At 41.6% G+C, this 15,008-nt stretch overlaps 1 protein-coding gene across 2 annotated transcripts in view; it reads right to left on the bottom strand.

The window, feature by feature from the left end:
- RPS6KA6 (ribosomal protein S6 kinase A6) overlaps positions 1-10,113 on the bottom strand; it is a 59,286-nt gene extending 49,173 nt beyond the window's left edge. For both annotated transcript variants that reach the window (XM_060249395.1, XM_060249393.1), the window contains exon 1: positions 9,979-10,113. In XM_060249395.1, the coding sequence (XP_060105378.1) occupies positions 9,979-10,023 (45 nt within the window). In that variant the 5' untranslated portion in view covers positions 10,024-10,113. The remainder of the gene's footprint in view (positions 1-9,978) is intronic.
- Between the last annotated feature and the right edge of the window lie 4,895 nt (positions 10,114-15,008).

Below are 15,008 nucleotides of genomic sequence, written 5' to 3' on the forward strand. Positions count from 1 at the left end.
CGCCTTCCTTCTGCACAGAACCAAGAGCTCCTTGGGATGCACTTACAGGATCATCAGTCAGCTTCTTACAGTGGCTATGGGGAAGCAAAACACATACACCTCGATTCCCTAGAGATATAAGCTTGTAGACTCTGTAGCATTAGGCATGCATAACCCCAACCTTGCACAATAGATATTAATTTTAGAAATCAAGAGATTAGCCTGTTCTATTGTTCTCTCACATTCTATTTTATGTATTACATTTTATACCTCCTATTGTCTAAGGAATTCAGGTGATCACATAGGGCTTTCCCAAAGCCCTGCAAGGTAGCTTAAGATAAAAGAATTTGACTAGCATAAGGTCACAACTGAGATATACAGCTGCGTGGGAAATGAACCCAAGTTTCCATGATTGCAGATGAATTCTTGATGAATGTCAACACTGGCTGTGCAAATGCCAATACTACCATTAAGAGAGGCTCACAATATTAACCAGACTTACAATATTGTATGATCTGTTTCTATAAACTGCTGCAGATTCAAGTATATATCAACCATTATATCAACACAAAGTTACAAATGATGTTAACAAAACTTGGAAGTTCTGATTAACCTATCTTTTGACAAACAGATCAACCAGTATACATGATTGAAGTCTAAATAGTATAGGGTTGTAACACATACATGCCGGCACTTTTCCTTTTACAAGTGTTGTACTGACTTGCATATTAATTCATATGATACAGCGCTGCACATGAAAGAGTGAATACCATATAGGAATAAACCAAGAAGACATTTCCAGTGTAAATGCAGTTTCCTGTGTATGTCTGCTTTTAAAATGTATCAACTGCATTGAATTTTCCATTTGAAAATTTTTTGAAGCACAGGAATGATTTTCAAATGCCTTTAAATGCATGTAACCAAATGTTCTGCAAATGAAAGTGACAATAAAATAGAGGTAAAGAACTGTTAGCTTTGTGAATACAGAAAATGGTCTGACAGAATGGAAGAGTAGGCATACAACCTTAGAGCTAAAATACGAAGAAAATGTACCAGGTTGCCTACACTCAGGATGTGTCTTGAAGCTATGATAGCTCCCACATAATTTTCTTAACAAACAATTAAGGCATGACAGCTATAATAGCCTTTGAAGCATTTTTAGTAGCAAATATTGCAGAAAATGCTAGCAGTTAACTTTCATGAGAAGATCTCTCTCTCTTTATTGGGTAGACTGGAAAAGGCAGGATACTAACCAGAAAACTCCAATCATATTCTGTGCATTGGACACAGTGGTTTGTGCCTCAAAAAAAAGCTTATGGTACCAATCAGGATAAGAATCACTCTCCTTCAAGAAAAAGGTACTTCAAAATGATCACAAAATTCAATAGATAGAAGCGGGGATTTGTGAGACTCACAGGGAAGATCCCCATTCTATGTCTTGCCTCTCCTGCCCCTGATCTTGCTGGCACATTCCCTCTCTTCCCCCCCCCCCCACTTTCCTCATTTCCCCCACCACATTTCCCTCACTTTTTCACTTCTCTTGGATTTCTATACATCACCTCATCAAGTCACTCATTTCACCCTCCCCACCACCTCCTCTGGTCACTGCCAGATGCCTGCACCCACCCACCACACTACTACCTCCTCCTGCCTAGCTCGCCCACATTCTCTGCTACCACATCCTTTCCCCCCTCATCTCTGACACCCATCGCCTCTGGTTGGTTTTGTTTATAATGCTGCTAAGCTGTCTTTCACAATGACAGCTGACATCATGTGCTCTAGCACTGTTAGATCTTAGTTTTCCCCAGTAATTAAACATTTTCAGATCCCAGATTACTGAACTCATATAAGGGATCTTCTACAATATTACCCCTATCAGGCAACATAGACATCTCTCAGCCTTAGGAAATTAACTGCTCAGATTTTCAAACAACGATGTGCCTCTAAATAGTTTTGATTATTTTCTTATTTATTCATTTTATGCCACCTCTCCAGATGACTTGCCCAAGGCAGCTTACAAAATCACAACATAAAACACTATAAAAGCTGTTAAGCACCCTGCACTATAGGAATAGTCAGAGCATTAAAACAGCATGAAACACTGAGCAACTTAAAGAGAGTCTTTTAACAGTTCTCTGGCTAGAGGGAACCTATAAACAGTGATGTTAGTAGATCAACCCCTTGATTAAAAGTCTGGGTGAAAAGCTATGTTTTGGCCTGGCACCCTAAAAGAGACCAGGGTAGGTGCCATGCAAACTTCTGGAAAGGTGCCTCCAGTGAAACGGCTGCCGCTGGTCATCACCTGCCTCACCTCTGAAGGCAAGGGCACAGAAGGCAGCACTCTCATCTAAAAGAGCACTACAGGAATGATTTGTAAATGCACAGCATGTGAAATAAAGCAGCTGAACAACACGGGCTATCTGGCTATCTCATGGCAAGGCCTAGAAGCTCCATTATATGCATTCCAGTGTCACTGATACAGTAGTCCTATGCAGAGTCACTCTGGTCTAAGCCCACTCAGGCCAAAATGACATGTTATGTTTAACACGTGCTCCTCCCAATGGGGACTTGAAGCAGAATGTCAGCTGCAAGTTCCCCATGGAAGCTTAATTTAGAAGAGCCACAGAGACCTGTTCTCAGTAATTCAGGACTGCAGTTTGGGGGAGGAAGTGCTCCTGTCTTCCACCCCCACACCATTTTTCAACCCAAAATGGGTCTGGGGATGTTATTTGCCCCATCATGCAGCACCCTACCAAGGAGAATCTCAGTATAAAATATTAATCTGCAAAGCAAGCTAGCGCTGCAACAAAGGTATCCAGTCTCTCATGTTGAGGAGCAATACAGAAGTTGTAAGCATATTTTCAAAATCATGATTAATTTTAGAGTTAGCAGCAAAATCGCTTTGCATTTCAAATACTTCCCTCAGCCACAAAGTGGAAAAGCAAATACCAGTACCTCAAAATTCACAGCATATACTAACACCTCTTACTGAAGATCAAAAGCCCTCTAAGCATTGTTCTTAGGCATTAAAAAGGCATCTTCTTTAGCTGGGGTGGGGAGGGGTAAGAAATGCTTGCCTTCAAGTTGCCTAGTAACGGGGGGGGACACATATCAATCAGACCTAATGAATTTTTAATAGCTACTGATGTCACACACAAGGAGAATATTCCACATTGTTTCATTTTTTGTGCACTAGTAAATTCAAATACTTGCAACAGAAGACAGGTTTTTAGTACATCTGTTTCATTTTTGACACTCACTTTAAGCCACTGAGTTCTGGCATCACAATCAAGTTTGTGGAAGTGACACTCAAGTCTTCAAATAGTAAGCTGAAATAAAACACTTTTTATGGAACCATCGGTGGAAATGACGTAATTCATTTCTATAAGTATCTGAGTACCGTAGCTGGCTAGTTCTTAGATCCAATATGCAACCTGATCATATTTATTTATCTAAAAAGTTGCATCAAGTTCATTCTAAAATTTGAGCAGCAGTCCCATAACAGGAAAGGGGAACTGGAAAACAGCTGTTTAGCGTGGGCAGCAGAAGCAGAATATAACTGTCAAGAAGAGTAAACAGGTGTTGAGCAACTGTACGGTTTTCTCTCTTTGTTTCAGAATAATCTATTCACAAATTGCCCTGTTACAACAGAGGCAAAAGGAAGTACTGTCTGGCTCCTGTCAAGGGCCAAAAGTCCAAAGACTACTGGGTAACTGCACTACTTTTATTTATCCCAGTGAGAACTCCAGTTGGGGAAGTTCAGCTGTGCCCTTGCTAAATTGTCTGCTCTATTCATCATTTTGTTCTGGTGCTGTCAAAATGATCTTCCTCCTCTCTCCACCCCTTTCCTTGTTTGTCTGGTTTTTCAGTTTCAGCCCGAGGGGAAAAGCCTGTATATTATTTGTGTACAATGACTGTCAACAGCAACAGGTATTACAAGTGGGAGACTCACAAGGACTTGTGGTGGGCATCTCATTTCCCCTTGCCCCCATGCCCTCTTTCCTGCTTCTTCTTCTCCTTCCCACTCACCCACCCACCAACCTTTATCTACCTTTCAGCTTTCCCTCCTTCCCTACACCTGACAGCCTCGCCCTGGGAAAACTCTTGCCAAGTTGCACTGTGCCAGCTGGACTAGGCCCAGCTTTGCAGTGGGTAACCTGCAAGAACTTGTGGAGAGTGCCTCACTGTTCCATATATCCCCTCCCCATGATATCATGATATCTCCTCCTGGCAGTCCACATATCCTCGCCTCTCCCTGCTTCACTTTTCTCTTTCCCAGCCATTAGCCAATCTATCTTCAACCCCATATGCTTATTTACTTCATTTACACCCCACCTTTCTCCACAATGGGATCCCAAAGCAACTCATATCATTCTCCAGTCCTCCATCTTAACCTCATAACAACTCTGTTAGGCTAAGGGTGTGTAACTGGCCCAAGGCCACACAGCATGCAAGAGTAAGGATTCAAAGCTGGGTTTCCCAGAACTAGTTTGTAGTTAACCATTATACCACGCGAGTTTTAGTGGGAACAGAAATCAGCTGGGCCTGGGTAAAATGTGCAAATCATGTGGTAGAGAGTCATCTCATGGCTGTTGCTGGGCAGGCCCCAATGAGTCCCTCAAAGGCCAAAACAGCAATGAAAAGGACCATGCCTACCCCTTGCCTTTCATTGATTAAAAAAACCCCAAGGCTTAAAAGCCAGCAATACTGCTGTTATTGCCTAGCAACAGCCACTGTGGAGTTTCTATTTCTTAAAGCTACAGGCACTCCTAGCACTTGGAGAGGTTTGTTTTTTAAAGATTTCAGACATCTATGTAAACATGGGACTTTTTGAGGTTGGTATAAAGATCTGTCTTGTCTGTCCATGACCCTGGATTTAAGTATCCACAGAATTAGGTATATTAATGATACTGCAATTGTTGTGGCCACTTTGGGAGATAATTACTTGGACAGTAGACAAAAAATAAAGTTAGCCAGTTTTCTTTAGTTTCTTCACTTCCTTTAAACAGAATGTTACAATTGGAAATGTTGGAAATATAAATGACCAATGGGTATAGCTCAGAAGGTGGCTAAAATCCAGCAGCAAGTAGTCAGAATGCCCACAATACCATTATTTCCCCCTACCATAATTTTAAAACTAGGAAACAAGACAGCTCAATCACTGTGGCTCAAGGATGTCAACAGGATGGCTGCCATCAAGTCTGCCAGCCTTTTTAGTCCCTGATTCCATGTCTTTAATAGGTAGCCCTCTGATCCACAAACAAGTCATTGACTATTGACTTAATATTCTGTAAGATTACTGCTTATGTGATCTGTCATATAGGATATACTGCTTATTTGATAACATCATCAAGTTTTAAGAAATGCAGATTCTTTTTTAAAAATCAAGAAATCTCCACTTGGAAAAACATTAACAATTTACTAAGAATTAAAAGTCCACAGCCTAAGAATTGATCAAGTCCGTTAATATCACTGTGAAATTCAGTACACAAGTGCATACACACACTCTTGGCACCCATTTTCCATCAACAATTACCAGGCCAGAGTGCAGCAGATGGCACAATTGGCAGAATTTACCCACTAAACCTTTTCCAGCCCTGTCAGATCTCAACTGTAGACACAGCAACTCTTTATCCATAGTACTCAATCCTCTAAATCTCTCCTACATTTCTACTTCCTGCCTGCATTCAGTTTCCATCTAGGTCATTTTTTTTCTCATGCACCTTCAATTATTTTCTCTAGTCCTGCATTTCACTATACTGCTTAGTTTATTCAGTCAAGCTGTCTCTTGATCAGCCTCTCTAGTACTCATCTCTCTACCACCCCTGATCCAAACACAGAAGTTCTCATTTAAAATGCTGTTGAGTTTCTTCAGATCTCGTTTCACTCCGGTGTACTGGGCTATGGTCCTTTTCATCAAGCCTTCCCCATCTTTCCAAGGACTCCCGTTTCACTGTCTATTCTGCACCTTTCCTTCAGCCACTTGGTCTCACATCCACATTCCTCAGCTTCTCTTTCTCCAGGGATCTCTTCCCAGGCCTTAGCCTTCCCCGTCAAGTTAATCTTGTGTCTGCAGGGCCTTTTGTGAGGCTTTTATTCCAGCCAAACTAGCGACTTTCTGTTCCCATACAAAAACTGCTCTGTAAACATTTCTTGTTCTCCATGTAGCTGGAATGATCAAGCACAATATCCTGTGCCATCACAGTGACTTAGCCAATCTGCAACAGAAATCTCACTGCCACAATACAAAATTTATTTATTTATTTATTCCGGGATTTATATCCCGCCCTTCCCACGAATGGCTCAGGGCGGCTTACAACAAACAATAAAACAGTAAAATCGGAATAAGATAGTTACATTTAAATCAAACATTTAAAAACCTAAAAACCTTAAAAACCTTAAAACTAGTATTAACTATACGGTAATCACAGATATCTAGAGAGCTACATTAGTCCAGTCAGGCGTAAGCTAACCGGAAGAGGGTCGTCTTACAGGCCCTGCGGAACTGAGTAAGATCCCGCAGGGCCCTCACCTCTTCCGGTAGCTGGTTCCACCACATAGGGGCCATTGTAGAAAAGGCCCTGTCTTGAGTTGTCTTGAGACGCTCTTCCTTGGGCCCGGGGATATTAAGGAGATTTTGGGTGCCAGACCTCAGTACTCTCTGGGGAACGTGTGGGGAGAGACGGTCCCTCAGGTAGGCAGGTCCCAGGCCATATAGGGCTTTAAAGGTAATGACCAGCACCTTGTACCGGACCCGGTATGTTATTGGAAGCCAGTGCAGAGCCCGAAGACCCGGCCGAATGTGTCCCCATCTTGGGAGGCCCAATAACAGCCGGGCCGCGGCATTCTGCACCAGCTGCAATTTCCGGGTCCGGCACAGGGGCAGCCCCATGTAGAGGGCATTGCAGTAATCCAACCTCAAGGTGACCATAGCGTGGATCACTGTTGCTAGGTCGTCGGGGTCCAGGAAGGGGGCCAACTGCCTTCCCGGCTAAGATGAAAAAACGCGGACTTGGCAGTGGCCGCTATCTGAGCCTCCATCTTTAGGGGCGGCTCCAATAGCACCCCCAGGCTTTTGACCCTGTCCGCCGGCCTCAGCGGTACACCGTCAAAAGTTGGCAGGGGGATTTCCCCCTCCGGCCCCCGACGGCCCAAACAAAGGGCCTCTGTCTTCGCAGGATTCAGTGTCAGTCCACTCAGTCTGAGCCACTCAGCCACGGCCTGTAATGCCTGATCTAGGTTCTCTGGGGCGCAGACCGTTCGGCTGTCCATAAGTAGATAGAGCTGGGTGTCATCAGCATACTGGTGGCACCCCAGCCCGTACCTCCGGGCAATCTGGGCAAGAGGTCGCATATAGATGTTAAACAGCATCGGGGAGAGAACCGCTCCCTGGGGCACCCCACAATTAAGTGAACGCCTCTGGGATAGCTCCCCCCCAATCGTGACCCTTTGTCCCCGACCTTCAAGGAAAGAGGAAAGCCACTGCAAAGCTAGCCCCTGGATCCCCGCGTCCCAATACATTCCCAAACTAAAGAAAAACAGGAATATTCAAGGTCATCTAGACATACGCTTGATATTGACAACCAGGGGGAAAAAAACATTTTAAATGTCTTCTCTTCCAGAAATTTTAGATTTCTTACTATTACCACATTACACACCTTGCTTTCTAAGGAACAAATTATTCTAAAATAATTACAGCAGCACTACAAAATCAGTGATGGGTTTGATGTTGTTATTCACAATGGAAACATTCAGAATCATGGCTGCCTAATATCCAAGGGTATAGTCTTCCCTAAATTAAATTATCCATATATTATTAATTATGTAGGACTTTACAAGTTAACCAAAAGTGAAGGACCGGTGCCTGCCTCAGAGAGCTTGTATTTATTGTAAGAAGCTATCACGTTCAAGGTTGGGAGCACTAACAAGACACTAGGATGCCAATGCAACAAGCAGCTAAGGGGGCATTAATTTCAAATCATCTATTAGAAATACTAAAAAAGGTAAAGGTAGTCCCCTGTGCAAGCACTGAGTTGTTACCAACCCACAGAGTGACATCACATCATGAAATTTTCTTGGCAGACGTTTTATGGGGTGGTTTGCCATTGCCTTCTCCAGCCACCTACACTTTACACCCAGCAAGCTGGGTACTCATTTTACTGACATAGGAAGGATGGAAGGCTGAGTCTCCCTTGAGCTGGTACCTGAATCCAGTTTTTGCCAGGATTGAACTCAGGTTGTGAGCAGAACCTGTACTACAGTACTGCAGCTTACCACCCTGCCCCATGGGGTTCCTATTAGAAATACAAGTCTCAAATACAAGCTAAATGCTTCTGGCTGATCCCTATACAAAACAAGTTTGCATAGAGTACTTGTAAATTGAAATAGCTGACCAAGAATGCTGAACCACATTAGTCTGGTATTTCTCAAAAATATCTTGATGCTGCTTTAGAAGGAGCTGTATGTGTCTGCACACATGCTGAAAAGCTGTCTCTGCCACTTAGGTAAAAGTAGCTTAGTCACCAAACTTTGAGAATCATCTATTCTCTCAGCAAGAACTGTAATTAGCTTCTAACCTGATAGTCGGTGCCCAGAAAGAATGGTCTCTAGGTGATTATGCAAGGAAGGGGCCTTCTCCCCACACCTTGCATCAGAGCTGTATATCTTGAGAATCCTTACACTTACTTCACATATAAGTAAGTAAGATTTGACTAGGAGGGTTGCTAAATTTGGCTTACTTCATATATCTGGAAGCAATGCAAACTTTTCCATATAACCTCAGCATATAGAACTAAACCAGAAACTACGCTAATTTCATGTTCGAGGAACAAGAGTTAATATCCCATCCTTTCATTTTATTTTTTTACTCCCCAGAGGTTTGGTTGGTCGATTACTAGTGCAGCATGCACATTTCTCAAAGAAAATTACATGATATAATTCAAAACTATGTGATGGTGTGAAGAAATGAACTTTTTTCTTTAGAGGTATGAAATCAACAAAAGCCACTCAGAGTTGTGAAAGTTTTGTTTTCCCCTTTGGGGAGAGAACAGGTCAGAAAAAGGGAAGTCAGTTCAATTGCTTTCCAGAATTACCTCAGCTCACCTTGATACAAATACTAATAGGTTAAGACGATGGGATGATCAAACTCTCTCCCCGTCCCCTTCAAACAGGGAACAGATATTTGAAATAATTAAATAATAACTATTCAGGAAGGAAATGTCTAGAATCATCATGAAAAGTTTCCTTGACCTGGCCTGACTGGGTCAGTGGGAGGGGAAAATAAAGGCTAAATAAAATAAAGGTTATAAAACGCAGGGGAGCTAGGAGGAACCTCTCTTTCTTTGGGTGCTGAATCCATGAGAAGGGACAGAACTCAACTGGGGAGGCAGCCACTGATCATATGGCTGGTCTAAAGAGCTGGAGAAAGCTGCAAGGTAATAACACTCTGCAAGGAAAATCTGAGATCTGTAACTTCCTGCAGAGATCTGTAACTTCCTAAGCTAAGGAGCCTGTCCTGTTTTAACATCTGACAGGGCATCTATAGAGAGAGGGGCAGAGGAACTGCTTTTACCCACTTCTTTTAAATCCTTTGTTCAATCTGGTGCTCTGCTAAAAGTATACTTGTGAACAAAGTATTAAAAACTTTTGATGCTGGTAGCGGTTTTAGGTACCACAGAGACGTCCACCGTCTTGGACATGCTGTTTTAAAAGAAGTGCCAGGGGAAGGCAAGCAGTTGGCCAGTGACTATTCCTCCAAGGGTGCACAAGGCAGTAAACCATACCTGTGGTGACTTGGAAGAGAAGCTGGAAGTCCTGACCCTCCCAGTGGGTAATTCCTACAAAGGTCATGTGGTGGCAAGTGAAAAGAAAGAAAAGCTTCTCCAGGTGTTCACAAAACCTTGGAGGGGAGGGTGGAACAGGGCCTGCAAGCCAGAGCGGGCCTGTTCCGAGATGGTAATTCCCATCTTTAGAACCATGAACTACCATAAATGTACTTACATTATAGGAATATGGTTCTCCTTCCTCCATAGGTTCATCCACCATTTTAATGCCATTCAGCTGCAAAAAGAAAAACAGTAAGAAATTTAAAGTGAAACTATGATTAATTGTGAACAGGAATCATATATTTGCAATAAACCCTCATCAAACAGAAATTTGATAGCTGAGGCCTAATGTATGCTCCTTTATCCTAGAAAATGAACAAAAACGGGGGGCGGGGAGGGAACCATGTGAAATTGGACCACTGGTACTCCCTATGCAGTGTCCACTTAGCTCCTGCAGCATGCAAGCACTGGTCTAGTAGGTATGAACAAACTAGTGTTTTATTTGGTCCCAGAGAAAATTAGAAATGTGTACAGAATTACAGAACATAAATTTGGAGCAAAATACTGAGACCAAGAACCTGACAGTCACAACTATATTCTTACTATTATTTTGAATCTTACTGCATCTGCTTATCAAGCACCCACTATGTTTAGGAAGTCTAGAGAAGAAATTATGTTGTGAGCAAGAACAGCACCCACAAATGCAGGTTTGGATCCATGAACATCTAAAGTCTTTTTTTCTATGTGAAAGAACAACACAAGGGCAAAGGGATGAGACAGGGTTATAAAAATAACTTGTCCAAATTTATGAATATTCAGACAACCATCAAACCAGACATTAGTCATTTTGCATTCATGGAGAAACACTATTCTGACCAGTAAACCCTTTCCTCTGCAATGTCCTGGGTACTTATTCTCCTCCTACTGAGTGACTTTACATGCACTGAGAGAAAACGAAACAGAAATCCCATACTGCAAAAGATGCAAGGGCTTAAGGACCAAACGTTTTGGATTTCGCTCATAAGCAGTATCTAATTTCAAACTTGCCCCTAGAGCATGGATCAGAAAGTCCATGGAATGGGGTAATGTACTGATTGGGAAGTAGTTCCACAAAAAAAGGGGGGGGGCCCTACGTTTGTGTAAAAAAAAAAATCAGAAAAGTTAACAAAAAAACCCTGAGGGGATTAAAAAAAAACCCAGAACAGTATAGTGCTGGCTGTACATATTTAAGACATACTCTAGAAAAAGATCTCTGGTTATCACAGTAACTCAGAACTGACTGATAATGACAGCAGGCAAGTCGGGTGGGAGAGCATGTGTGGCAAGAGCAGAGGGACAAACGAGAACCCTGCTGCAGTAGTGGGCAATGAGAAAAAAAATCAGGAGGGTACAAGTTGATAGGAAAGCCAGTGAGAGTGGAAGGAAAGCAACCAATGGAGACAACACAAAAGGAGAAGTGCCAGTAAAGAAGTAGGATGTTTCCTCCTCCATGAGTCTTTGTGCATCTACCATTTGCTACCACTCTAGGGTTAGAGGATCTGATGAGTCTATTCCAGCAGCTACTGCTCTCATCCTGAGGACAGCAACAAAAGTGGAGACAGTCTCATTTTTACAGTTATCCAAGGGCAAGCTGAAAACCTGCAACATTTTGTTGTAGATCCTCACTTGTAAATACTCCATTTGGTTCCATACAAATATTCATTTACAGAAATCAATTAGTATGCAGTAGTAGTAAAATACAGACTCTAATCTGGGAGAACCAGGTTTGATTCCCCATTCAACTGCTGGTGTGACCTTGGGTCAGTCACAGTTCTCTCAGAGCTGTTCTCTCAAGAGCAGATCTCAAAAGAGCTTTCTCAGTTCCACCTCCCTCACAGGGCATCTGTTGTGGGGAGAAGGAAAAGATTACAAGACACTCTGAGACTGTGAGTGAAGAGTGGGGTATAAATCCAATATTCTCCTCCTCCTCATTCAAGAGGAACCAGAATGTTGGAAATGTGATTTAAATCAACAATTTGTTTCAAATATTTAAGAAGGTCAAACACAAAGAAATGGTCTCCACAGTCTCTAGCAACTGGAAGCTGGTTAGCTCTTAAGTAGGAAGGCACAGGTTTTTTAGAAAATCTCCCACCTGCAAGCTTGGCAACCAGGAAGGAGGTTCCCCGTAAGCATAATATATTGCCTCAATTTATTAAGAGGCACTACTGCATGCATGCAATCTGAAGAGAAACCAGAGTACTCACTACTGAGTTATTTATTTTGGAACTAAATTTGCTTAAACAGATTAACCAAAAGAACAAGGATATGGGTCTGCCTCAACATGTAGAATGTATTAATTAAAAAACTAGAAAAACCTGGTATGAGAAATTATTCATTTTGATATATCTTCATACAACTCAATAGCTAGTCATTAACACAATCCCTCCTCCCTATCATGGTATGATACTTAAAACAGCACCCAAAACATCCCAAGAAAGTGGAATTCCAGAAACAAATTTGTAAAGGTCTTTAATACTGAAGTTATACAAAAGTATAAGACAATCTGTAAAATAACTATCTACCAACTTATATAGAAGACAACAATGACGTCTCCCTTTTCTCTTTTAGAAATTCAATTTAATTATAAAACAAATACATAAAACACAATACAGGCGATATAGATCTAACCATCATGTAATAAGAAGCCTTAAGCATGGAGGGAATCTCCCCACCTTAATGATATTAATAATGAAGCCATTCAGAGATTATATTTGTTTGCTTTCCTGGTAGGAAACGCTCCTGACCAAGAAACACTGCAGCTATAGAGTTCTCCAGGACAAGTACTTTACAGTATTGATCGCATATTTTAATTGTACACACCAAATATGGATTTTGGATATTGTCTCTATTATGTATTAATTTAGTTCCCCATATGTATAATTTAGGATTTTTATGATTCAATTCTGAAACCTCTAAGGGGATCTATGATTTGTTGTCATTTGCATAATAAACTATGGCACAGAGTTGTGCTGCTTTTATAGAGACCAACTTAATATCAAGTTTTCTAGCTGGATCAGAAGGTACTCATGAAGCGCTGATTTTAAATCAGTCCACTTGGAACCCCTCTTATCAAGAAACAGGAGATTATTCCCAAATCCCATTACAATATTATATGGACAACTGGAACAATTTTCTACTGGCCGAAAGGATGGGCACTCAGATGGAATGGAATCGTTCTCCTGGGCTCTTTTTGGCCCTGCCATTAGTGGCCATGTGTGTGGTGGTGTGGCACCCGGAGACCACCACCATCTCCTTTCCTCCTCTTCTCTCCACCTCACTTCCAACCCCAGTTCTCTGTAGGGATATACAAATGTGTTTTCTGGGGTTTGGTTTTGTTTTCATGTTGTCACAGATAGTCTTTTCATTTTCAGTGTTCAATTAATTTCTTTTATGCCACTTATATGCAGCTGAGTCACAAAACAACAATAAAAAATGCATACATTTTATGGAAAAAATTAGCATGATTTTCCCTTTCTTCGAACAGCAGATCACCATTTCACATACTGCTTTTGAAACCTCCCTCAGTTTCAAAAACAGTGTGTCAGGTGTCATGAGCAGCTGTTCGACAAACACAAGTCTTAAGATCCCTTATGTATATCGAACCACTTGTGCAGTTCCTTAAAGTTTTGTGAAATATATTAAAATTAATTGTGTGCATACAGATCTCTATATAAGGTAGAATACAAGGGGTTACAAGCAGATGGAAAACAGCTACTAGCACATCTTCTGCAAATGCTTGTACAGGAAGAGTTCAGAGTACAAGACAGGTTCTAAAGCAACTCTCTAGCATGTGCAGGCATTTATGCAAACTCTCATAAAGGACACAGTGTCAGAATAAAGTCTTGGGTCCAGTGGCACCTTTAAGACCAACAAAGTTTTATTCACGGTACAAGCTTTTGTGTGTATGCATATTTCTTCAGATACACTGAAACAAAACTTGGGGATGTTAGTTGCCAGGAAGGTCTAGTTATAGTCAAGATGCATAAGTAACTGAGTGATTACAGCTGAGACTGGATTAAGGCAATTAGTAAAATTTGTGAATAGCAGTAAATTAGCATACAAATACAAGAATTAACAAACAAATGTGAAAACCAAGTTTGAGGCTAGGGGCACCTCCAAGACTGACAAAGTTCGATTCTGGGTATAAGTGAGAACTTCTCTAACGAGGCCTTCCTGGGAACGAACCATGCCCCCCACCTATATGTAATAGCTGAAGAAGTTTTGTTTTGCTGCATCTGAAAAAGTGTGCATGGACATGAAAGCTTATACTTAGAATAAAACTTCACTGGTCTTAAAAGTTCAATTGAACTCAAGCTTTGTTCTGCTGCTTCAGACCAACACAGCTACCACCTGATTCTATGATAAAGTAGATTTAATTTCCCTTTGTCACCCAAAGTTCAAGTACACAGTATAAAAATGCTCCTCCACAAGCTTTCTACATTCAGAGAACATCTCTCTGCATTTGCTCTATCTGTGATCAACAAGAAATAAATGAAGTCATATAAATACCAATTGCGTATGACTGGTAAGATTCATCTCCACTCAACAAGAAGAGTTGGTTTTTATACCCTGCTTTTCGTTATCCTAAGGGGTCTCAAAGGGGCTTTCAATTGCTCTCCTTTCCTCTTCCCACAACAGGTACCTTGTGAGGTTGGTGGGGCTGAGATTATTCTGAGAGAACTGACTGGCCCAAGGTCACCCAGCAGACCTCACATGGAGGAAGAGTGGGGAATCAAACCCGGTTCTCCAGATTCGAGTCCACCACTCTTAACCACTATACCATGACACACATTGTTCATAAAACAGAAATTTAGCTCCCTTGCCTTTTACATTCACACCCATCTACTGCTAATAAAATTTGGTAGTAAAACTTTTGTGCAATAGTAACTCTGGGGGTCTTAGTCTGCAAAGCCAGTTGAATGTATCTGTACCAATATAGCCATGCAAAATAGAAGTAATAGCAGATGGGCTGAATCCAACCAGCTTTTCTACCTGTAAAAATGAAAAGTGGGATCCCCTTTGATCACCAGAAGTGGCTAACCTGGGGATCATAGTAGGTATGAAACCATGTGATATGGAAGAAGGGGACATCCAAGAGACTGAGTGACAATAGCCTGAACTATTTAAAAGGAAAGGAAAGGTCCCCTGTGCAAGCACCAGTCGTTT

The sequence above is a fragment of the Heteronotia binoei genome, chromosome 11 (assembly GCF_032191835.1).
Source record: "Heteronotia binoei isolate CCM8104 ecotype False Entrance Well chromosome 11, APGP_CSIRO_Hbin_v1, whole genome shotgun sequence".
NCBI classification, from domain to species: domain Eukaryota; kingdom Metazoa; phylum Chordata; class Lepidosauria; order Squamata; family Gekkonidae; genus Heteronotia; species Heteronotia binoei.